At 50.3% G+C, this 25,287-nt stretch overlaps 1 protein-coding gene across 1 annotated transcript in view; it reads right to left on the bottom strand.

The window, feature by feature from the left end:
- Window positions 1–24,785, bottom strand: part of Edar (ectodysplasin A receptor) — a 29,380-nt gene extending 4,595 nt beyond the window's left edge. The window contains exons 1-9 of the mRNA XM_038344091.1: window positions 24,735–24,785; window positions 23,970–24,092; window positions 22,441–22,622; window positions 15,358–15,443; window positions 4,404–4,490; window positions 3,295–3,420; window positions 3,121–3,195; window positions 2,773–2,845; window positions 193–352 (exon numbers count right to left, since the gene is read on the bottom strand). Coding sequence (XP_038200019.1) covers window positions 193–352; window positions 2,773–2,845; window positions 3,121–3,195; window positions 3,295–3,420; window positions 4,404–4,490; window positions 15,358–15,443; window positions 22,441–22,622; window positions 23,970–24,092; window positions 24,735–24,785 — 963 coding nt within the window. The remainder of the gene's footprint in view (window positions 1–192; window positions 353–2,772; window positions 2,846–3,120; window positions 3,196–3,294; window positions 3,421–4,403; window positions 4,491–15,357; window positions 15,444–22,440; window positions 22,623–23,969; window positions 24,093–24,734) is intronic.
- Between the last annotated feature and the right edge of the window lie 502 nt (window positions 24,786–25,287).

Here is a 25,287-nt window from a genome sequence, read left to right on the forward strand (position 1 = left end):
AAAAACCTTTTTTTTATTTTTTGTCTATAAGCAATATAAATAATATTTAAAAATCTGTTGGTTTTGTTTTTGTCCTAGCTGGGACCTTTGAGAGAAACAGCAACCTAAGGAACTTATTCAACATGAGGGATCCTGTCTGATGGCTATAAATTACTGCACCGGTGTCCCCAGGACCAGCCGCCAGAGCCTCACCCCAGCAGACTTGTTACTGGCTGCAGCCTTCTCCCTGGCCAGGTGAACTAGCGACAGTAGACATAGCTCCGGGGACCCCTGCTTGTCCGGGGCAGGCTCCTCATCGCTGTCCACACTGCGACTCAGCAACTGCTCATTCTCAGAGGAGGCATCGTTCTCACTGCGGAGACAAGCGGGACACCTGTTAGTGGAGTCTGGGAAACTGAGGCCCAGATGAGCTGCCTGGCACCGACCTTGTTTTCCAGGTATGGAGAGCATTGCACAATGTCTTGTTCCTTAAGCATTTCCTGAGTCTCCTGAGCTCTGGGTAAGGGGCACGAGGTGAGAAGGGGGCATCCTGTTCCCTGACAGACAAACAATTCTGGTACAGTGTGGCCTGTTTGCGTGGGGTCCCAAGAAGCAGTGGGTTCTGAGAGGCCGCGGACACCGTCGAGGGCTGCCTGACCTCTCTCCACACTGCCTGACACAAAGGCTGCTTGTTGAAGCTCCACTGAGTATGTTCTAAGTGCACCTTACTGTCAAGGAAAGCCCTCTTGACCAGTGGCCTGGCCTTAGACGTGTGCCTTGTGGGAGCTACCGAGAGCCCAGAGGGTGGGCAGGGTGGGTGACCGCATGCATCCAGGTTCATGTGCTTTGTACCCTGCTCGCTGCTCAGCTCACACAGAACCTGGCACCTGTGGGCTGGAGCTTAGGCCCCCCAAACCATTCAAAAATAAAAACAAAACAGTGTTCTTCCTGCAAAGCAATTTGCTTACTTCCTTGGTTTAGCTAAAGACCTTTAGGAAAAGGGATTCTATTTGCCACACATTATATCTGAGTGTTACTGCTAGCAGTAAAAACCACATGCAAACACAGCCCTGGAGTCAGAATAAAGGGAAAAGAAAAGAAAAGGAAAAAAAATACAAGCCGTTATGAAACCGTCTAATAGAGTTACTTTGTCATCATGCTTGAGGGCCTACGAGGGAGGTGGCTGGCCCATCCCCTTCACAAACTCTGACAAGCAAATGGAAATGCATGATGGGATCTTCACGGGTTACCTCATGGCATTGCCACAGATCACCACATAGCTCCCAAGTCCCACTTCCAAGACCCAAAAGCTGTTCGTAGGGACAAGAAGACTTATGACCTTGTCTTTAAAGCAAAACCTTAATATTTATTCATGCAAAGAGTATATATTTCCCCATATATAGTCCTGCAAACTTTTCCCTTGGAAGAAACTCAAGCCATGGGGCACATCCTTGCCTGTTCACCACGCCCTTTGTGCCACTTTTAGGGACAAAAAGATTGGAATGATGGAAGGGGCAAGCTGGGACCAAATGGGGTCACACCATACTCAGAGCTCTGTCTCAGTCTCAGCACCTTGTATAGCACACAGGACAGGGCCTGGACCACAACTTCCCAGAGTCTGAACAATGACCAGTCAGAATGAAGGCACCGTGGGAACTAAGCCCTCGCCAAGGCCTTGAGTAGTTTCACACCTTTGAACTCCATCTACGGTGCAGAGATGCCTGCGTTGGGGGTCTTGAGAGCACTAGAGTTTTTCCAAATGGGTTAATGCACTAGGCTGGGCTTCCTCGGTACCTGAAGTTTGTTCAGGCTGAAGAGTACTTATTCTCCAGTAGAAAAGATAAGAAAGAATTCTTGTGTCATGGAAGATCCTGTCTTGGGTCAGGAGGGAGGGTTTGGCACTCTGCTCTTCGGGCGATTGGCTTGGCAACACTTAGGAACTCTGCACCCTAGTTGCAAAGATTGGCATTGGGTGGATTGGGTCCTTCCCACACTTGTCTGTAAAGCCACGGTGCAGGGTCCATCAGAAAGGGGTTTTCAGGCTGCCTTGTGGGAGCCAGCACTGAAGAATTGCAAGATCAAGTTCAAATGACTATGGGGACAATAGGGAATGACTTCCCTCTTAGTTGATTTTAAAGTGGAAGGTGTTCTATAACCCAGTGTTTGGTAAATGTGCTAAAATACCATCAGGTAAATATCTCCCCCAGAGGGTTTATGCACCAGGCCTTAATAGATGGTTGATAGCCTGGACTTTGGTTCCAGTTTTCTTGATCCCTAGTGTGTGATTTTGGTACGGTTATGGAAGTGGGGATGGCATCAACCTGTTTGTCTTAGGGATGCGGCAAGGCTAGTATTGGGCCTGGTGCAGGCACTGTTGGCTTTAAAGCATTTTAAGCATTGCTGGCAGCTGTGAGAACCTGAGCAGGATGTGTGTATCCTGGGATTTATGCCTTTCCTCAGAAGAAGGATGGAGGGCACAGGGCACCTGGGAGATTGGGGGTAGGGAGAGTGGGCAAACGGAGAGCAGGTGTTACACCATCCCCAGCATACACCAGCTGCTGGAGTTAGTGAAGAAACAGAAATTACGTGCTCATTTAGATTGCCCCCTTCTGTTGGGACGCTCATCTCCCACATCCTTAGACGATCCTCAGGCCAGGCACCAGCTGTTTCCCTCAATGAAACAACTGCCTGCCTGCTCCAGGATTTAGAAGGACCCAGCTGGTACTTCAGTCCTGGAAACTGGGACTGTCCCATCCAGCAGCGACTGTAGGCAAGTCCCTGTTCTCTACATACCTCTTGGGGGTCTTGGTGGGTGTAGCCGCCAACTTCTGGAATTCACCATTCTCAGGGAAGGTCACCACACTGTCTGTAGGAATGGAAGTTGGGGGTGAATGAGAGTCAGCGTGTGGCCCCGAACTGGGATCTCCCTTCTTATTTCCTTTTCAGTAGACATCCCTGGTGACTGGCTCCCTACCTGGGCACAGAACAAGTGGGCACCCCTCCCCCCCTCCCCGCCCCACACAAAGGGCCCTGAAATCAGAGGTGGGGAGGCTGGGCTGTCAAGCTGGAGGGCAAAGGTGGGGATACTCTGCCTTCATGCTCGATATTGTTTATGGGGCAGCATGGGCGGTGTGTACAAACCTGGGGCCTCCTTTTTCTCCTCGTGTGTGCTAGCTGGGGCTTCTGGGCTTTTTCCCGGGGGGCTGCTACAGCAGGCTGCCCGGAGAGAGAGAGAAGAAGGATGGCATGAGCTCCCCCGGTTCTCTCAGGGAAGGTCGCGGAGTGTTGGGATGGGGGAAGGGCGCAGGGTGTCACCTGGAGCGGAAGGCTTGGTCTTCACGATGTAGAACATGATGATGAGAACGATGGCCACGGCCATGATGAAGATGGTAGACATGGCAATAATCAGCGCCGTGGCCAGGTGTCCCTGGCCCGAGAGCTCTGCTGGCAGCAGGGAGAGGAGGAGACATGCTTTTGAAGGCCCCGCCCCCAAGCCTCAGCCGCGCACCAGAAGACCCGGTCATAGGAATGCTTCCAGGGATCACACTTGGCCCAAGGACCGGGCCCCCAAAGTGTGCTCTGGCTGCTAGGCTGCTCCCACATTGTCAAGCAGGCTCACGTGTGTTGGACTGGGAAGACTATAGGAGGCAAAACCAAGAAGCCATCCCTGGGGCGGGGCGCTCACTCTTGGCTTGCCTACTCTGAGATCCTGAAAGGTGGCCGTGAGGACGAGAGGCCCATGAACGAGTGTCTGGAGACAGCCTAGTTCAGGTTTAGGCGCTCGCTCCCAAGCAAAAGGCCACTCCTCGGGCTAGATATTGGATTCCTGGCTTGGTTTTCCTTGGCACCTTGTCCTCAGAGTCCCAGCAAGAGCCCCAGGGAAGCCAGGGCTGAGCTGACCCGACAACTCCTGCTGTTTCCACTTCTGCCTGGCTGCTCCTTACTCCCAGGAGCTGTTTGCTTGGTTCCCTAACTGCAGCTTTGGTATGTGGACTATCCAAAACTTCCCTCCAACTCTCCAAAATAACCAAACAGGACACCTGGTTCCCATGAAGCAGGACCCAAATGACCTGTCACCCAGAAAGGCAGCGGTAGGCATCTGGTACCCTGGACCATTTGAAGGAGGTACAGAGCTGAGAGCCCATGGAAGGGTGTTCAGCCTCCTGATGTCATGGGGTACAGCCATAACACTGCCAGATGTGTGAGACGGGGGATGTGTGTGTCCTATTATTCGTGGTTGCATGCTTTTCTCGGGTGCTGGGGGATGTGAGGTGGCCCTGAGCGGGAACATGCGATTTCATCATATCAGAAGTGACTGGGAGGGCTCCATGCTCATTGCTGACAGATCCCCTCTCCCTCTTCACCCCTCCTCGCCCCCTCTTAGCTGAGTTTCAAAGGACCCCTCAGCTGGGCACCCTCCTCACCTTTGTGAGCATGCTGGAAGGGGGACAAGGTGCTGCCCCCAGACGTGCTGGAGGAGTGAGCAGAAACCCCAGAGGTGGCCCCCACACCTGCAAGGAGAACACAAAACCTCAGAGATCTGACAGAGCACCACATTCAAAGGCTGGAAAATAAGATACCGCAGTGAACTGAACCAACCTGGGCTTCTGGGCTGTACTGCAGGGGAGAGGCCGAGAGCATGCATTTTATTTCCTAGTGTGTTTAACGTTCCCAAAGAGTGTTCTGACATCTTAGAAATTCTGGTTTTTAAAATTTGTGTGTGTGTGTATATGTATGTGTGTGTACCTGTGTATGTGTGTATATGTGTATACATGTGTGTATAGTATATATATGTATGCATGTGTGTGTACATGTGTGTGTGTAAAGCACATGTGTGCAGATGCCTGTGAAGACCAGAAGAGGGCACTGGAACCCCTGGAGCTGGAGTAACTAGTGCTTGTAATCCACCCAATGTGGGGGCTGGGAACTGAACCCCAGTCCTCTGCAAGAGAAGCAAGCACTCTTAGCCATGATTAGCCATGAGCCATCTCTCCATCCATTGGGGTTTTCTTGTTCTTTTTTTTTAATATATTGCTTGGAAGATATTAAGACTAAAAAACTTTCCACTACATTTATCAATAAATTCATCATATTTAGGTTTATTGGGAGCGCCAAAGGAAAATTAATAAAAATCTGCATCTTTAGGGACACTTTGACTCCATAGTTTTGTAATCTGAATTTACATGTTTGCTCATTTTAAATTACTACAGTTTAAGTACACTCAATGATTATATAGTACCAGGAATGCCAGCCTTATAGATGCCAAGTTTCCATACTACTCAGGGAAACCAATGTTATTGTTTCAATTTTATCTCTTTACATTTGGGCCACTCTAACTGGGAGGTGGACAAGGAGGACAGCATTACACGCGAAGTTCAATTTTAAATGTACAAACACTGAAACACGGGTTGTTTCTTCTCTAACAGTGGCTTCCGTGTCATCCCAGGAACAGGCTGCTGAGATTTAAGTCCCGAGAGTGCTCTGCCCCACCCACTCAGTTTTCCTGTGACCGAGAGGAAGTCTGTGCACGCTGCTGCAAAAGACGGCACGTGTCTATGGAAGCATTTTAGAGGGAACACTGCTTGATTGATTTTGTTTTCATTTAGGGAGAGCAGAAATGTGTTTCCAATATCTTTTCTGGTCATAAAAGCAATATATTCTTGTTTCTAAAAATCTGGAGAAACAAAACCCGAGGAGGAGGCAGAAGGAGCCCGCAGAGTGGCACACTCGTGTTCACAGCTCTGATGTGCGAACCTCTGGGATTTTTCCTGAGGTCCTGAGTGGTGGTGGCTCTGTGGCACTCGCCTCATGCAAGCTAGGCGATCACTGCACCACTGCACTGCCCTCTGAACCGGAGGTGAGTTTTAAGTAGTTCCCACCAACCCATTTAAAAATGGATGTGCCCTGCTCTCCTCTCTAGCCTTGGCTCATTGCTCTCCCTACACAGGACAAAAAAAAGTGTCATAAAAAACAAAACAAAAGGGTGGGTAGGGTAGTATATGCCTTTAATCCCAACAGGCAGATTTATGTAAATTCAAGGAGAGGCAGGCAGATTTCTATAAATTCAAGGCCAGCCTGATCCACAGAGTGTGTTCCAGGTCAGTCTATAATAAGAGAGACCCGGTTTCGATAATCCAAACACTGGGGCCGGGGGCAGTGCAAAGAAAAGAAAAACTGCCACTTAGCATGGAGAAAAATAGAAGCTGATTTGCTACCAGACAAACCACAAGTCCTTGTTTTTGTTTTTGTTTTTGTTTTTGTTTGTTTTTGTTTTTTCTGACAAATAACTTTCCTTAGGTCAAACTTGAGTTCTTCAATTGATAAAAACACAATCAGGATTGGACCATAGATAGCTCAGGAGTATTAGAGGCAGGACCCTTGCCCCTCAGCCCTAGAGTGGGGAAGGGAGCTATGTTTTCTTGTCTTTCTCTCTTGTCCTTGCTGCTTCTCAGTTCTGGAGAGGATCATAAAGTAATGCCATGATTCTGAAAAGCCACCAACCTCCCTGAAGTCACGTCCTTCCACGCACCCACCCCAGCCAGCCAAGAGATTGGCCTGCAGGGTGCCCTGGGGTCAGGCTACAGTGCTGTGGGACTTCTGAAGGGATAAGCAGGGGCAGCAGTCTAACAGGTTCTGGAAGAAAACTCAGGCCTGCTATGTGAGAAGCCTCCTGCCATCTGGCTTGTGCCAGCCCGGGAGCAGGAACACAGTCACACAGCATGGAATGCGCGGCCAAGTTATATGAGTATACACCCTGTGGAGAGAGGCCAGGCGTCTCTGCCCTGGGCCTTGTACCTAGTTCAGCAAATAGAGAGGTGGAAGGAGAACAGTGTGGACGTGCCAGAGGGCATCACGGGCCGAGGGCTGGCTGGAGGTGGATCTGTGCGTCGGAGAGGTGAGAAGGTATTCAGAGGGTAGCTTGGCCCTCAGCATTAGACAGAAATAGAACTGTGGTGTGGGCCAGGAGGATAGTCACTTGCCCAGGGAGGGTGAGATGTCTCTTTAACTTTCTGGAGGAAGACTGGAAGCCTTTCTGTGACCTTCAGGTTCCAAACTTAACCTTCTACTATGAAAGTTTATCTTGAGGGAGGAACGGGCGAGGGAGTCCCCAGTGGTGGTCCTGTCTACATAGCTACGTTCACCTGCTCGCCTATCAAATGACAGACATTCAGGCTGTACCCCCTCCTGCTCACAGACCCCCACCAAGTGTTTTAGAGGCTGGCAGCTGCTCCAGCCAGCAGAGGCAAGCTCCAGGGTCTTGCCATTTGTACTGCGCTGGGAAGCAGCCATCACATGTCATCAGGAGGACGGTCCTGACCCAGCTTTGAATAGAACCTAATTGCCTTTCTCTAAAGCAAACAGAACATTGAAAAGAAACTGATCTGATGGTTTGGTTAGGGGCTCAGGTGAGCTTAAGATATATGGGCGGAAGAAGAAAAAAAAGTCACGGGCTATATTTGTGGACGCGATCAATCTTTGTCTTTTTTTTTTTTTTTTGTCCCTTCTTTCCCTTCTTGCTAGAACTTGTCGACCAAGGCAGTAACAGGACTGGGGATGGGGTGCAAACACACCCAGGTCTATGGTCTAGAAAGAAACAATAGAGGTAGCAATGGTTAGTACAGACTTATGAAATGCCCCTGTACCTGAGAGGGCTGGTTACATGACATCGCCAAACATTGGTACAGGCTGCTACTTGTTACGGACATCTTCCAGAGCCACAGATGCTACCTGCTTGGGCCAGCTATGCCTCGCTGGACAGTCCCCAAACTGAACTCCGGTTGGCATTAGCGGAGCATCCAGATTGTACAGGTTATAGGGGCTGCCAGGAACTCCTCAGCCAAAGGATGCTGCGCTGAGTACATCTAAGAAGGGGGAAGTGGAGATGAGGTATGGCAGGAAGGTAGACCTCTTCTCTAAGCCGGGGACTGGAGCCAAACACCTGCAGCCACCCTTCAAGCGAACCCTTCAGCCCTCATGGCCTCTGCCCTACCCTTCCTATGTGATGGACCTCAGGGCACGTCCAGATTCTTCAGGGAGGCAGATCCTTCCCTCTGGGATCCTGCAGCAGACCCTGGGGCCTATGTGGACAGAAGGAGCAGGATTATACAGATTCAGCCAGGCCCACAGGCCGTGCAGGTCCTGAAGGGCTACACCCCACGGCCTGATGACAGGCTTCTCAGGGTCAGAACTGGCAAGAGAGTGGAGCTGCTCTTTCAACAAAGAGAGAGCTGAAGGGACCCAGAGCAACTGAATGCATGGGCGTGTGGTTCAGATGTTCTGAGTGACAGCTCTGTTTCAGGCAGACGAAAGAAATGTACTCTGTGGAGAACAGCTGAAATCAAATTCATTAGGACCTGCTCTGAGCACAGCAGCGACAAAAAACCCCACCTGCCTCTTATTTGGTCTCTTTTGCCCTCAATTCAGTGCCTTCTGCCTTCTAAGTGAGGGAGGCCTGAGAAAAGCAGAGCAAACCCTAGTCGTGAACATCCCTAGGCCTGCAAGGCCAAACTCACACAGGTCTGCTCAAGCCCCTAAGCATTGTGACATGTCACTGTCATAGAGAGCGCTGGGGCAGCTCAGGCCCCATCACCTTCATAGAGAACACTGGGGCAGTGCAGGCCCCAAAGGAACCCCTAGAAGCTGCAGTGAGTGTGGCTTACTAATGGGCAGGAGGGTACCTGCAGGCCTTGGGGGGCAAATGCGGGACACTGGCAATCACTTCGGGATGCTGTTCTTTCTTAGAGTGGTTGGAAAAAATCCCCATAGGAAACAAACACCCGCTCTCTATCATCCCAAACCCTTGAAAAACACATAGCAGAATTATAGGCGTTAATCTTAGGAACACACTGTATTGTGTTGAATAAACCGTGTGTGATGTATGTTTGGGCAAGACCCACGGAGAGGGAGAGAAAGAGAGTGAGCCACAGACCTGGGTGATTGCTGCTCTTCACTGCATATCATCATCATCATCATCCTGGCTCTATAAACTATCCCCGCCTACAAGGTACTTGGGGGTGAGGCCTAGAAGATGCCTTAGCATCTGCATTGCCCATCATGGAGGCACGGCCATGGTGCAAGTCCCCCCGAGCAGCATGCTAGGACCCCTGCACGCATACTCTCCCGTATCAGGCTGTACCCTGGTCTGATGCGGATTGACTCTGCACTCTCAAAATGTTTTGCAGCTAGGAATACCCCACCCTACCCTGCTCCCCTCAATCGGGCATTTGCTCCTCCGTATCAATCTCTTTGGCTTGTGTGCTTCCATGGAACCCTGGCTTTGAAATGAGCAAGGTGAAATGTCTGATAAAAGCTGGTAAAACTAATGTTCCAGATAACGGGCAGAAATTTTCACTCGCGGTCTATGAGTACACAAGACGGTAGGGACAGATGTGTCTAGTTCACCGTGAATTCCCAGGCTGGCTGCAGGAGCTCAGCTCACCTTCCTCGGGGACTTAGTGAGCTGTAAGTGCAAGGCTTAGTGGGGTTATAGCTCTGTTCAAAGAGATGATGGCATATACGGGCCTTTGAAGTTGTTAATCCACACAATTTATAAAAGTGCCAGTATGCATTAGAGGCTGCCTGGCATCCTCTACAGAGTGTAAACAGTTTGGATTTTAAAGAGTGATTTGGTTCTTAGGGTTGTCAAGGAGGTGCCCCACAACCCTGGTGGTGGATCCTTGAGCCATGGGTGGGGTCATTGGTTCCTCACCAGCTGCTAGAAGGGAGAGGACTGGTTTGCTGGGAACACTATCTTTGCTTCTACTTAGGCCTCCTTTGGAAGACCCTGCCTCTTACCAGGTCCTCAGTGCTATGTGGCATGTTCTGGTGTGTACAGTGCTATGTGGCATGTTCTGGTGTGTACAGTGCTATGTGGCATGTTCTGGTGTGTACAGTGCTATGTGGCATGTTCTGGTGTATACAGTGGTATGTGGCATGTTCTGGTGTGAATAGTGCTATGTGGCATGTTCTGGTGTGAATAGTGCTATGTGGCATGTTCTGGTGTGAATAGTGATATGTGTCGTGTTCTGGTGTGTACAGTGCTATGCGGCATGTTCTGGTATGTACAGTGCTATGTGGTATGTTCTGGTGTGAATAGTGCTATGTGGTATGTTCTGGTGTGAATAGTGGTATGTGGCATGTTCTGGTGTGAATAATGGTATGTGGCACGATCTGGTATGAACAGTGGTATGTGGCATGCTCTGGTGTGGATAGTACTTTACAGAAGTGACTGGGTCCATGCTCCTGGAGGTCAAGGTTTCCTGTTTATGTTCTAAGGCTCATATAAGGGAGTCATGTGTACCACACAGAATCCACTACAGTGCTCTAAGCCACAGCCTGGGTGTCCCTCCCTTAAGAGACCACCCTATTCATGACTACACTCAGGGGACTTAGCCACTGACAGGTGATTACATACACACACACACACACACACACACACACACACACACATAGATAGATGATAGATGATATATAGATAGACAGACAGACAGACAGACAGATAGATAGATAGATAGATAGATGGTAGATAGAGGTGACAGGGTGGACCTGCCACAACACAGTGCTTCTATTGCATTATGTCCTTGTCCTTCTAACCAGTCTGTCCCAGACAAGCTGTTGGAAGTGCAGGGCCACTGTCGTGTAGCTGAGCCTGCTGCCCACTCTGCTGGGTGGGTTATCTCACTAGCCCCATGGTGGGTATTTCCCCACACCTTGTCCATACAGTCCCACCTGTCCTCACAGAGATCATGTGACCAAGACCTTAGTGGAAACAGAGGTACAGATAATGAGATCACTTTCTTCGGGGTAGGAATTCACATGGAAGCCAAGCGGGATGCACACCTTTCTCCAGCCCAGAGATTCTGCCTCCAAACCTGACCAATTGCCCTTGCAGCTCAGGCCCCTTTACTTAGCTGTCTGAGATATCTGCATTCTCCAGACAGCGTGGGAGAAAGGAAATTACAGACAGAGCTCCTTGCTCAAGTACATCTTGCTCCTTGGTTTACTGAGAAAATAAACCAAAGGGCTTTCGTGAGCCTTTGGTCTAACTTGGATTTACCAGTGCACCATGGCAGCAGGTGGCAAAAGAGGCCAAGATCTGAAGCTCTCCTGGTGGGATGTTCCTGGCAGGAGGGCAGGGGGCTTTGCTGCAGGGCCTTGGGAAGAGATTGTTGGGTGCCAGTTTAGGGAAGGCTGCCAGCTGTATCTTGTTTTGTGTTTCCAGATTCAATGCACACATTCTGTCTCCCCAGTGTGTGGGGGTCTTGTCTCAATTACATGGCAGAGAAAGCAGAAACAAGCCACTCCAAGGATCCCATGGTCTCTGCGCTTTGATGGAGATGATGGTTAGCCTGGAGGCAGGACTGACCTGGGACCCAGCATCTTGGCCATCCAGGAACAGGAACATTTAATTCTACTTCATAAGCAAATGTGTGTCACTTTCTCATTCCTTCTGAGGGCCTCTGATGGTCTGTGTCACAGCAACACAGACACACTCTTATGACATGCTTATGGGAGTGCTTGGCGAGCCTTAATCCACCCTGGTGTGTGAAAGTCTGTGTGTGGGTGGATGCTGCCCCTGAGTACAGCCTGGCAGGGACAGAGACAGCTCCATGAGGCTGGATAAATACTCTAACAAAGGCAGGAAAGGTCTGGAGCCAGGACCTTTAACCTATGCCCAAATGACATACTTAATGAAAATGTTGGGGACCACCCAGACCCCCTGCGTCAGAGGCAGACCCAGAAACATGAGCTACTATCTCAAACAGTTCATACATTAAGAGTCGAACTCCTCTGCCCAGTGCTCAGAGAAGCAGCCAGTTCACTGAGAAGGCCAGAGCAGGCTCATTCGCGCAGGGTGAGGAGAGCGGTGGGCACCCTGACCCCTGTCCTTCCCAGAGGAGACCCTCATGCTGATTCAGGCCTGCAGCCAGGCTGGCTGTCCTGTACCTGGCCATGTGCCCGCTCTCGCTCTCCTGGGCATGTAGCTGCATCACCAGGTGCCCCAGGGTCCTTGACTCAGAGTACCAAGAATGACAACTTGGTTCAGCAAGGCCCAGCAAATCCACCCTTTGGGAAGGGGTGCAGCCTAGGCCACCAGCCAGGGATGTCAAGATCCCAACAAAGATGAGGTTTGGCCAAGTCCTTGACTTTCCTGGGGCGGGGCTCTGGACAACAATACAGAGCATATGGTTCTCCTAATTTTACGGGGCCATCTTTACTGGTAGTCTTTCTGGTCACAGTGCATCCTGGGTAACACAGTCTCCAGACTGAGGCCAGGATAGAGAAGGGCAAAGTGAAGCCTGTTTTAGTTCTGAGGAAGAATCCGACCAGTCAGTGCTGCTCCGACCAGTCTACCACATCTGTCATTGACAAGTTCTGGGCTGGGAAACAGATGCCTGGAGACTGGCTTGAAAGGAATCCAGTGGGAGCTGGACTGGCCCCAGAGCCAAGACTGGGGTATAGAAACCTATAACGAAGCCTTCCTGGGATCTAGCTGTCAGTTAAGCAATTAAAGACTAGAGGGATGGAAGGGAATTCTGTGTTTTTTGTTGCTTAACCCCTAAGAGTCAGGGACTTTGCCTGCTTTCTGCTAGGGTGGATGCACATGGTTAGTTAGCTCTTCTGGCTGGCTAGGCAATTAGGGAAGGGCATGCATCTGTGTGAGGCCCCCAAGGGGAGCTGCTTTCCTCCCAGGTTCCTCAGACTAAGAATCTTTTCTCAAAGGCGGTGCGGTCCTGATATCTCCCACTCAGGTGAGAACCCCAGTGCAGAGTTATTTAATCCACGGAGATGCCCCGACAGAAGACACATTAGCAATGGCAGCTAACTTCACCACAGGTCAGGCTGGCAGCCAGGTGCCCCAGGGCCGCCTCCAATTTGTAAATGAATTAGCATATAACAGGTAGGAAGTTCAGTTTTAAACACATGCAAATCTATTCCAATTGCTAAACTATTTGGAATACAGACAAGGGCCTGGCCCTCTGAGTCCCCAAAAGGCTAGCATCCCTGCCTCTAGGCATCCTCCTGCCCAGTCTCAAACCACTCTCCTGGCCTCACCAGAAGGGAGGTGACACTCTTCCGTTCCTATCACCTGACCTTTTAAGGAGGAAGTCCCTATTACACTCTGCATGAAAGTACTATTGTGATCTGAGGGTTCCAGGCATCGGCTTTCCTTCCTATGGAGCATGGGTAGATAAGGCTAGCCTCCGTCCAGCCTGTATGATGGGATCCCCAAACACATATTTAGTAGGGTGGACATTCAGATGCAGGTTAAGGGCCCCAACTTCAGAACATATCAACATTTAATAGACCATAGCTCAAAATCCAAGAAACCATACATTCCAGTGCTCTGAAACGGGGGAGGACCCTTCTCCATAAACGGAAGAGCGATTCTTAAGAGACCAGGAAAGCAGCAGCCCATGGAGGACGATAATCATAAGTCTGACAGCTGTAATTTTTGGAAGTTATTTCAATTCTTGATCGCTTATGGATATATTTCTACATTTCCCATGGCCTTGTGTAATTTTATATATACAGGAGAACTTAAAATTGTCTCGCACTTTACAGTTCTTTCCAAATGCCTTTGTATCTGCAGTCTCTTTAGCTTTTTCAGTGGTCACACACATTAGCTCAGTAGATCAGGTCTTGGGACCTCTCTCTTCGTGACAGAAGGGACAACCAAGTGATCCTTAGAGGAGCTGCTGGCCGACCAGCGTGATGGCCTTAATGTTTATTTATACCTTTGTTGTGTTGGTCTTTCAAGAAAAATTTTATTTTTATTAATTTGTGTGTGTGTGTGTGTGTGTGTGTGTGTTAGGTGCCCACAGAGGCCAGGAGAAGGCATCAGATCCCCTGAGCTGGATGGTCGTTCGCCCCTGAGCTGGATGGTCGTTCGCCCCTGAGCTGGGTGGTGGTTCGCCCCTGAGCTGGGTGCTGGGAACTGAACTGCAGTCCTCTGCAAGAGAAACAAATGCTGCTGCTGGCAGAGCTGCCTCCATGTCCAGCTGCTTCTGTGCTAATCTTCTCTAGGTGTTGGGCCTGGCTTCATTCTACACCAGGAGTAAAGGACCTCAGTGCCGGGCAAATGGGGCCCTGTGGTGATGGACTGTGTCATTGTCTGTCCTGTCCCTTTAAGAGACAAGCCACACCCCCTCCCCCTCCCCCCACCACTGAGGCAGGCCTTCCAGTCTGAGCCCTTTCCTTTTCCATCTCTCTCCCAAAGAGGTAGCTGCTGCCCTGGCTTCTCCCCCTCCCTTCTCTTTCTCTGCCTCTCTGCTCTTCTCCCTTCTTCCTTGTCCCCTTCCCTTCCATAACCCACTAAGTAAATATCCAACCTCACTCTGCATGGTATGCCTGCTTATCTGTCTGTCTGTCACCTGCCATGCGGTTCCCTGCCTGGAACTGGCTGCCTTTCGTGGCCCGCTGCAGTCTCAGGACCCACTGCCTGCCGCCACTCAGAGACGTGCGGTGTTTTACTTTACAGTTACAGACTGCTAGAAATTTTTTTTTTAATATTCTCAGAGACAGGAACTTGTGCAGGACCTGACAGTCGGAGTTAATAAAATCCCACGAGGTCACTCAGGACATGAAGACTGTGATTCTACTGTGCGCTCGGCCTGTTTCTGCTTTAAATAGAACAATGTAACAACTTTACATGTCCTTACTATGTCTTGGACTTCCCGTGTGGTCAACATTTACAACCTAAGACAATGCACAGCGGTAATCTTCAATTTTGTACCCTTTCGTGCCCCGTCCCCAAGAGTAGTGCATGTGTGTATGTGTTTATGAAGGCTGTGGTAATAAATGCTGAAGACAGCAAACAGGTTGAGAACAACCTTATAAAACATATCCACCATCAATGCTGGCCACTGCATGGGTTAGGCTGATGAGTCTGTGTGCAGTGACGTTTGCACGAGTGTGTGTTATGTGGGACAGTCGGGGTCACTGGGAGTCAGTGACGCTACCCTTTGTAAAGCCCTGTCAAGGATTTCTGTCCCTGTTTCCCTCATCCCTTCCCTGCATGGATCCCTTCCCTGCATGGATCCCTTCCCATTTTCCGTGCTGTTCAATACAAGAGAAAGCAAAGACCTTTGTTAGGGACACAGACAGTCACACACATAGGCACGGGGCAGACATTCACAAGATGGCCTTTGGGCAGGCACAGACTCAAACTCACACAACAGACCAACAGAAGATGATGACAGGCATAGGGGGAGAAACAGAATTCTGATCCAGGCTTGCTCTTGGTAAGACCGCTCCAAGGGGAAGAACGTTGATTTCTTTCATTTTATGATGCAACCGCACACATTTGGGGCACTGTGAGACCATCGCTAATGCATTTCAATGAGGCAGTGGTTCTGCGGAAGGGGAAACACTCACATTCCTTGGTGTTGGGAGGGGCCAAGAGGCAGGAGTAGCACACCATGCCGTAGATGTTCCTCGGTCTGTTTTCCAGCATGTAGTAGCTGAGGAGACAAGATGAGACAAGAGTAAAGGCGTTTGCGTGAGAGGAACCACACACACACAACCTGGATATCACCAGGCCATGGCCGAAGCCGAGTATGAGGTAGCTTGGTGGGAAGGGAAGGCCTGAGAGGCCAACAGCCCTCCCTGAGTTTCTTGGGGGTTGGGGGAGATGTTTAGCATGTCCTGAAGCAGAATGAATAGTCTTTTTCCAGTACTGGGATAATTTGGGGCCTGACTTCACATGGCTTCCTCTCTTTGTTCCTTTCCTGAAGGGTCTTTTTAGTGTGTGTGAGTGTGTGTGTGTGTGTTTGTGAGTGTAATTAGTACCGCCCATAAAAGCTTTCAGCAGCAGTGCCTGTGTGCCACCACCTGGGGGCACTGGTGAGCTCCCAGTCCCTCTCCCCTCTCAAGCCCATAGCCTGATGGGGCTGCTGGCAAAATGCCTGCTTGTCCCTGGGGCCCTTGGGACCCTTCAACTGCCTACGTGGGAAACAGTGCCAGAGACAGAAAACGACTAGAGGGGTCACACAGGTCAGTGCAGGTGGCCTTGAAGATGACCCAGAGAGGAACCAGGTCCCGATACCATTAATGCCCGGGGGCTAAAGACACCTGCGTAACTATTGTGTTTGTCTGTGGTTGCACTCAGAGTAAAGGGTGACTCACTCAGAGTGACTACCTCAAGTCCTTTTTCACCCAAGTAATGCTCCTGCTACTACCTATGCCCCACCCTTTAAAGGATCCAGCCCTCAGCAGTAGCCAATCCCCTCCCAGTAGCGTCATGGGACGGGAATGGGGGGGGCGGCTGGGGGGGGGTTAATTCGTTGACGTTTTGGCTCGTTTCTTGGTGTGAGCCATTATCATAAATGAACATTGTGTGGTGATCATGAGGCCATTGACCACATTGTGGGAAGTCCAATGAAATAAAGGGAGCCCGTGTGCGGGCTGCATTGCTTCCCTTTCTGAGAAGTCTGGAGATGAAAAGCCCTCTCTGCTGGTGGATCCACCTGCAGTCATTTCCCAACCTCTTTCTTATTAGCCCTCCTGATGACTGTGGGTGGTAAAGATGGGGCAGGAGGGCGGGCTGGGAGACTCTGGACCCTAGCCCGCCTGAGCTTGGACCATTACCAGTAACATCAGGGTTGTAATTGCTTGCCCTTCCTCAACGCCTTTTATCTTCAGATCCCTGTGTATCTTGTAAACATTAATTAACCAATCTCAAAAACACCCTTCGGAGAAGCCACAACAGTTTAACTGTCAAGCCTTCTGGAAATAGCTCCCAAACGCGCCCTCTGGTCCCCTAAGAAACCATCTTTGTCAGTGAAGCAAGGAGCTACAGAGGGACCAGTGGTGGAGTGTGATTATTAATCACCCCGCAGGGGCAGGTGGCCTCAAGGTGCTCCGGTCAGCTCTGTTTTCAGCTGTCTAATATCTGGCTCCCAGGCCATACTGTTTTCTTCTCCTGTCCGGTCTTCTAAGACCTGGTGCCGGAGGCCAATGAGGATAAACCTCTTGCCAGGGACGAAAGGAAGACAACTGTTGACGAGTAGTGGCCAGACGAGGTAATGAGTGGCATTATATTCCGCTCCGCAGTTCAAGTACTGAACTGGAGAAAAGCTCCAAAGGTATTTTGGGGGGGGGGGGGAGTGTCACCCATCCCCCTTTTAAAGTGGCAGAGCCACAGACTTGTCCGTTCTGGTTATGTTTGGATGTCGGGCTCCATCACAGGTAAGGCTCCAAAGTCACACACATAGAAGGGGTAGGGACCACAGGGGCTTTAGGACCTGTTACACACTGAAGACCTGGGTTTAGCAGGGAGGGGGCTGCTGGCTGGCCTGTCTGGGGTTCCCATCCTTGGTGAGGTAGCCTTTCTTTGGCATATAGGTAGGCACTTTCTGCTGTAGGCTGGCACCTCCTATCTGAGTCTCTCTCTGATTCTCCCAGGGGCTCCTGTTTCCAGCTCCACACTCCTGCCCGGGCCCTGACTGTACACTTGACTAAGACTTACAAAGTAACTTAATGAAGGGGCAGAACTGAAAAACTGAAAAGAAAAAAAAAGACTGTTTGTTTTCATCTTACGTGTATGAGCCTTTGGTTTGCACATTTCATTGTTTGTGTATCATGTGGATGCCTGCTGTCGCTGGAGGTCAGAAGAAGGTGTCATATGCCCCAAAACTGGGGTTGCGGACAGTTTGCCATGGAGGTGCTGGGAGTCAAATCCAGCTCCTTTGGAAGGGCAGCCGGTGTTCCTAACTGCTGAGTCATAGCTCAAGGCCCACTATAAACATTTTAAAGATGGATTGGTTCTAGGAAACTTAGAAGCTGCATGGCCCACCCTGCACACGTGTTCAATGCCTTCAGATGTTCTTGTTCTAGCATGTACTGCTGTAAGAATATTTAGTGTGTGTCTTGTTATGCATGTGTTCCTGTGTGCACATGCATGTTTGCATATGGAGCACTCTTCCTTGTGTGGGCAAACGGAGACCAGAGGTCAATGTCTGGTACCTTAGCTGGTTTGCTCTCTGCTTTATTGGTAAAGATAGGGTCTCTCACTGAGCCTGGAGCTCAATGATCCAACTAGACAGACTGGCTAGTTTGGACCCAGGGGCCCTCCTGGCTCTGTGATCATGTCGCCGCTTCTGACTTTTCTGTGGATGTTGGTGATCTAAATTCAGATCTTCATGCCTGTACAGCAGGTACTAACAGAGCCATCCTTCCAGCCCCAGAGACCATTTTTAAATGTTAGGCTTTTCTTTCAGGATTAACCTAAACTAACCTCAAAGTTTGTACCTGTAGTCCTGCATATGGCTAAACAAGAGCGGAGCGGAGGATGCTAGCCTCTCTTCTGCCCTCTGACAGCTTCTTCTGTCTGAAGTAAAGTGTTCATTCAGGCATGTATGGCCCAGTTACTGTCAAGACCACATCTTTCTGCAAAGATGCAAGGTCTTACTCTTTGATCCATATTTTGATTTTTCTCTACATGTGCTCTCAGAGTTACCGTGAGGTTGTGTTCTGATAAGCTCATTGTGAGAGAAACTGTTAAATAGAAAATGCTTTCAGGACGCTCAGCCCCACACTAGCTGTTTGCAGCATGCTCAGAACATGCACGTTTTGCCTATGACTGGGCTGCAGCATCTAGCACAAAGCCCACTTTATAATAAACCTTGTCTCATGCAGCGCTCTGGAAAGGAAAGGCAGTGACGCATGGGGGGGGGCTCACCATTAGCTGAGTTAATCCGAATCGAAGTGATGTTTCTCTTTCATGACTAGGAACATCATAATGGAGAAACATGCTAAGCTGAGCCTTTGTCAGCCGGGGACAACCTCAATCAATATTCCCTCCTTCTATCTTCTGTTCTTCCTGGCCAGAAGTTGTCTAGCTCGGGGCAAAATTCAGTTGAAACAAAGATTCGAGAGTCTTCTATTCAGACTGCCTTCCTCTGATTGCTTCTCCCAGCGGATTCCCCTTCCCTGGGATCGAGGCTTGCGGTGGAGGCTCTGGGTCATGAGATGCCATGACCTGCAGCAATCTGTGCTCTACAGAGTCCTGTCTACAGCCTGCCCAGCCTGTGGGCTGCACTAAGCCTCCTGCGGAAAGGTGGTGGTTGGTGTAGAGCTGGCTGCAGGAGCTACCCACGGGCAGGGGATGGCAAAGAGAGGGAGGTTATGAAATCTAACCCCTTCCCTCCTGCCTCGTCCTTGCTGCCTCTCGTCTCCCACACAGACCTTTCCCAACAGGAAAGCCCCATGAGCTGCTATTGTTCAGCGAGCGTCTGGGCCACATGTGTGTGCAGAACCGAGAGTGGCAGCCAGCACCTGCCAAACCACAGGGAGGGGAGAGGGCCAACCCACAGCCTTAAAAAGACAAACACCAGGTAAATCTACATCCTGGCTCACAACCACAGGGGTTCACGGAGCTAACTGGTCCAGCCTGCCAAAAGGCCCCATAGTCCTCTGTGAAAGTATGAGAACCTCATTTTGTTCTGGAAGTTTAGGGCATGCAACAGGAAGTGGGGCCTGTCCCTGTGAATTGAGATCCGGAGCGAAGGGGTAGTAGTTCTAAGCGGGCCTTGGGGATTAGGGGTGAAGTGGAGGCTTTCTGTTCAGTGGCTCCAGGGTCAGGAATGACTGACTTGGCAGATAGATCTCACTGCAAGGCCCAAGAGGGAACTGATGATTAGTCTCCACATTTGTGGGGTGATGTGCAGCACACTGAGATGGTGTGGGCATGGCCCCTCCCTCACTTACCGGGGTGCTCTAGCCTCAGTGTTGAAGGTAAAGTTACTGTTTCATGGAACAGAGAAAGAAGTACTCAAGACTTCAGAGCCCGAAACACGCTTCCGGAACCCACGCAACCCCACCCCAGTCTACACAACGGGCAGCTGCCTGAAGTCTTCTAGAGGCAGCGGCTCACAGTTATTATCAAATGTCCTCGGAGATTGGATACTTTCTGCTGAATATTGGGAGCAGGCAAATGGTCTTCATGGCTCTCAAGTCAGATCTCAAGCGCCGGCTGGCATCTGCCTTTGAGCAGTGCAGCCACAGCATGCTGCCAGGCTTGTCTATTTTAGCTAGAAAGCCTCTTCTTCGCGGCTCTAACGGGCAATGATGCTGGCTGCATACAGTCACATGGGACAGAGCAACCGCTTGCATGGACCACTGATTGTGGCACCGTCACAAGGCTCTCCTCTAGCCACTTGAGAGCCAGGTGTCTGGTTAGGGAGCTTCACCTCACACGGACCCATCCTCCCTGCACTCTGAAGCTGCCTTGGGGATGCCATATGCACAGCCCAAGCGATGCTCAGCACGTCCCTGGAGTGTTCCACCTCTCCATCCGTCCACCTGGAAGAGTTTGGTCCGGATGTCCCGCAGCACTGGGTTCTACACATCTGACCTCTACCTGTCTGTCCATCCCCACCAAATGCCTCTTCTTCCTATACGCACAGGAGGGCAGATACCAATGAGTCCGTTCCAGCCTGTGCCTCCATCTAGCTGCTGGGCAGCACTTAGACTCTTGCCGTCCCCAGTGCCTCTGCCCTAGCTCCCCGTGCTCTCCGAATTCTTGCTCCTTAGGTTCCAGGCTTGTCACTGCTCAGCCATCTCCCTTGTTGCTATCAAAAGGATCCTGCTGACACTGAGTCCTGTCGTGTCCTTCCCTGACTTGGCAGTCTGAGTGGGGACCGGCGTCAGTTGTTACAAGCTGAAGGGCCAAGTCTTCAGCGCTGGTTGCTAGAACACCTCTATCTGGCTCTACCTGCCTCTAGCATCTCTGCATCTGGCATGAGCTCCTCACTGAGGCCATGGGAACCAAAGGACCAGACCTTCTCAGATGCTTGCTGCTTTCAGGGAAAATAAATAATGCAGAAATAAGTAATGTAGCTGTTACATGGCTGTAGACAGGGTTTGCACAGAGGGTCCTTTCCCTCCTGAGGAAGCGGGATGGGATGTGTGTGCCTGACACAGTGGACCCCCAGACACTCTGCGTTTGTGTACCATTCTTTTGAACCAAGAAAAAAAAACTGAAGCCAATTAATAAATGAATCAATCAAAATGAAATTCTAAGAATTGTGTAAGCTATTAGAGACTAATTCTGTCTCTACCATCAGATCTCATTGAGTTTCCCTCACTCAGGGGCAAACCCAGGGTCTACACCAACCAGTCCCCTCAATGGTGCCTATACAGTTATGTGGGGATACACCTATTCTGGTTCTAATGCTGTTGTTCCTTTTGGGGGAGAGTTCCACAACACAGTAACTGCAACAACTATGCGAGTAGAAAATTTACGTTTCCCTCATCTTTTGAAAGGGAATCGTCCCCTCCCCTCCCCATTTCTACCCCTCTGCCTTCTGCACGTCGAAGGATAAGGTTGCATGACGAGGTTCTACTGTCTCATAGATTCACCTGACAAATAGTGTCAGGGACCGGAGCATTGCATTACCTAGCAAATATTTGGATACCTGAGTCTGTGGCTCGGGAGGTGGCCCGAAGCTGAAGACAGAACCCTGGGAAACTGGGGTAGGAGTCTGTCACCAGCAGACGGACAGCTGGGGATGGGAACTGTAAAATAATTGCTTCTACAATAAATTTCTCTCTCTCTCTCTCTCTCTCTCTCTCTCTCTCTCTCTCTCTGTGTGTGTGTGTGTGTGTGTGTGTGTTGGGGGGATGATGAAGAGCGAATTCACAGCTCACTGATGTTTATGCTGGAGGTGTCTTTCTGACGTTTCTGTACCTCCTTCTCATAAGGTACTGCTCACCTCTGGCATTACCTGGATTCCCCCCACCCCACCCCAGACCTGCTACATCATGGCCATCGGCACCATCACCGTCACGACCACCTCTGTCATCTCCTCCACCCACACCGCCACCACCACTTCCATCCCCTCCCCCACCTCCCACCATGCTTTTCCTCTCCTTCTGCCGTCTTGCAAAACGTGATGTTTTGTGGCCACTAGGGGGAGGCAGCAGCAACAGCTTATGGCTTAGTCTTGATTGGGTGTCCAGAAAGGAATTTTTCTGATTCCGGGCAGAATTTGCTAATGCATTTTTATCAGGAAAACAGAAAGATTTCTTAGCTTTTTGTCTGTCGGAGCAGTTGTAGCCCCACTCTGCCTTTGGAGGGGGAAGACCTATGCAGCACCACGGCGTGGAAAGCACAGACGTCAGAGGACTCGCGCCTTTTACTCAGGCTTCCCAGAATGCACAACCAGTACCTTCCTGGGAAGGTTAGATTTTCTTTTTCCCCTCCGAAATGCTTCCCATATACTGTTTAATTGTGCTTGGCTGCTTTGTTTTACATAGGCAGCCAGGCTGTCCTACGATGATGCCTTCTTATCTACCACACATACAGCACGTGAAGCAGCGACAGGACTCACTATCTTATCACCCCCAGGTGACGAAGGGTGGGGACGCCACTTTGGGAAGGCCTGTTGTGTCTGTGGGCTTCTGCTCACAGGGCCCTTGCTCCTCCCCACTCAGAGCTCAGCCCAGCAGCACACTCACCCAGGGAGACACGGGCCACACTCAGCATCGTTCTCCATGTCCCCCGGTGTCAGCACCGTGGCCCGGAAGAAGCCCTCGCAGTCCTTGTGGCGCCTGCATATCTGGTAACCTCCTTTGGAAAACTTCTCTGCAGGGCAAGGCACACAGCCGTAGTCATCGTCTTTGGTGCCGTATCCGCAGGACTGGCCGGGGAGGCAGAGGATATGAAAATACAGCAAGTGACTACAGAAGCCTGCACAGTGACATGCTGGCAGTGTCCACCCGTGGCTGCCCATCCTACAGTAACTGTAAAGTCAGTCCTATCTCCCTCGGGTCTTTTCTCTAAGCTTGCTCCTGTCCACCTCCTGATGGCTTAGTGACAGTGTCCGCCTCAGATGAGGTGCTTTAAAGAGGCCCAGTGGCTTCCCAGAGTGTCTTTCACTAGAGGACAAACCCGAAAGCCTGACTTTTCTTTTCTTTTCTTTTCTTTCTTTTTTTTTTTTTTGGTTTTTCGAGACAGGGTTTCCCTGTAGTTTCTAGAGCCTGTCCTGAAACTAGCTCTGTAGACCAGGCTGGCCTCGAACTCAGATCCGCCCGCCTCTGCCTCCCGAGTGCTGGGATTAAAGGCGTGTGCCACCTCTGCCCGGCCTGACTTTTCTCAGAACTCTGCAAGAACCCCAGATGCTGCTGCCCCTGACGATTCTCTGGTGTTTCAAAGAGCATGTGAGCTTAGTCGTTCCACAGAATGGGAACCCAGAACTCAGAATGGATGTGCTATTCCCGAAGAGCATTTCTGTCTGCTTCCAATTCAGATGATCAGCCCAACAGGGCAGGACAGGACACTTTTTAAAGAATTTAGGGCTGGGCGGTGGTGGTGCACACACCTTAAATCCCAGCACTTGGGAGGCAGAGGCAGTCAGATATCTGTGAGTTGGAGGCCAGCCTGGTCTACAAAGCAAGTTCCAGGAGAGCCAGGGGTGTTACTCAGAGAAACCCTGTCTTGAAACCCAGCCCCTACCAAAAAAAAAATTCAGAGTTCCTGATAAATATGCTGGAGGGTACACTGGGCTCTGCAGCTCATACCACTCAACCCTGGTGAATGTACCTTGGTGACCTCAGTGACAGTTTAGGAGGATGGTTCTGTGAGTACATCCCTACCTCCTGAGAGCTCAGGGACATAGGCTGGTCTCCTGTGGGATGTCTTTCTATATGCTGTGAATATGTATTGCTCTCATTGGTTGATAAATAATGTTGTTTTGTCCTATGGCAAGGCAGGATAGAGTCAAGTGGGAAATCTAAGCAGAGATACAATGGAAGGGCAGAGTTGGGAGATGCCATCCAGCCGCCCAAGGAACAACATGCCAGTAGACAGTCACGCCACAGCCACATGGCAATACTTAGGCGACTAGAAATGGGTTAATTTAGATATAAAAGCTAGCTAGGAATAAGCCTGAGCCATCAGCCAAACATTTATAATTAATATTAAGCCTCTGAGTGGTTACTCAGGAACTGGTGGGTGGGAGAGAAACCTTCATCACACTGGTTCTTACCATGTAGGGCTCCTCTCCCGGTCTGCAGGGAGGACATTGGTGACACAGCCCGGTAGTCTGGTTGTGATATTCATTCTCGCCACAGTTGGAGTCCTCTGCCTTGGCTGAGCACATCAGGGACACCTGCCGCAGAAAAGGTGTTTGGCCTCCACACCTCCTCAAGATGCAGTTGTTATGTGGGGACAGTCCCCAGAGAGCCCGACATTGGCCACTCCTGTCTCCACCCCCATCCACAGCCATCCTTACAATGGCTTACTTCTGATCCTGCTGTCCAAATTCATCCTCTTCCCACATCTAAGAGAAGCCTTGGATTCTTTTAAGGTCACGAAGGAGGCACCCCTTCTCTTGAATGTCTAGATATCTAGGTGCTACAGGGGACACCTTTGGTCTCATGGTGTCTCAATCCCCACTGCCAGGCAGGACTCAAGAGGGCAGGAACTTTCTGATCTTTTTTTTAGCTGTGGGCCATCACACAGACTAACACGTCACTGCTAAGCACTGAGAGACATTTCTATCTACAAGTCCCATGAGGCAAGTGCCAGGAAAATGGTCCAGTTAGAACAAGGGGTACCAATGTCCTTATTCCCTCAGCCTCATTCTGACAGCTGGGTGGAGGAGGCTGGAAGGGCTCTGAAGCCGAGGTGCAGGAGGCTCAGGGCAGTCTGAGGTGCGACAGCTAGCGAAGGTTCTGGCCTGAGGGAATTCCCCTTGCTCTGCAGGGGCTGAAGTAAGTGTGCAGTGGGAGAGGCACTCAGAACAACTTACCACCAGCACCGGGAGCCAGGACATCCACTTGCAGTCCCCCATGTGGGCCATGATCTCCTGGAAGTGTACCTGGAAGACATACTGCATCAGCATCAGGTGGTCCAGCTGCCTTCATCTCTTATTACATCTCAGTGGATGAAGGTAGTTCCAGCAGACAGCATGGGGAACGGCACACCCCGAAGAATAGAGTCTATAGGCGGTGGTAGTGCACACCTTTAATCCCAGCACTAGGGAAGCAGAGGCAGGCAGATCTTGTGAGTTCAAGGCCAGCCTGGGCTGCAAGAACTAGTTCCAGAACAAGCTCCAAAGCTATACAGAGAAACCCTGTCTCAAAAAAAAAAAAAAAAAAAACCCAACCCTTTGGGGGGTCGAATATCAGATATCCTACATACCAGATATTTACATTATGATTCATAGCAGTAACAAAATTACAGTGATGAAGTAGCAATGAAATAATTTTGGGGGTCACCACAATATGAGGAACTGTATTAAAGGGTCGCAGCACTAGGAAGGTTAAGAACCACTGGAATAGACAGACTCTAGGCTAAGCTTC

The sequence above is a fragment of the Arvicola amphibius genome, chromosome 9, assembly GCF_903992535.2.
Source record: "Arvicola amphibius chromosome 9, mArvAmp1.2, whole genome shotgun sequence".
Taxonomy (NCBI): domain Eukaryota; kingdom Metazoa; phylum Chordata; class Mammalia; order Rodentia; family Cricetidae; genus Arvicola; species Arvicola amphibius.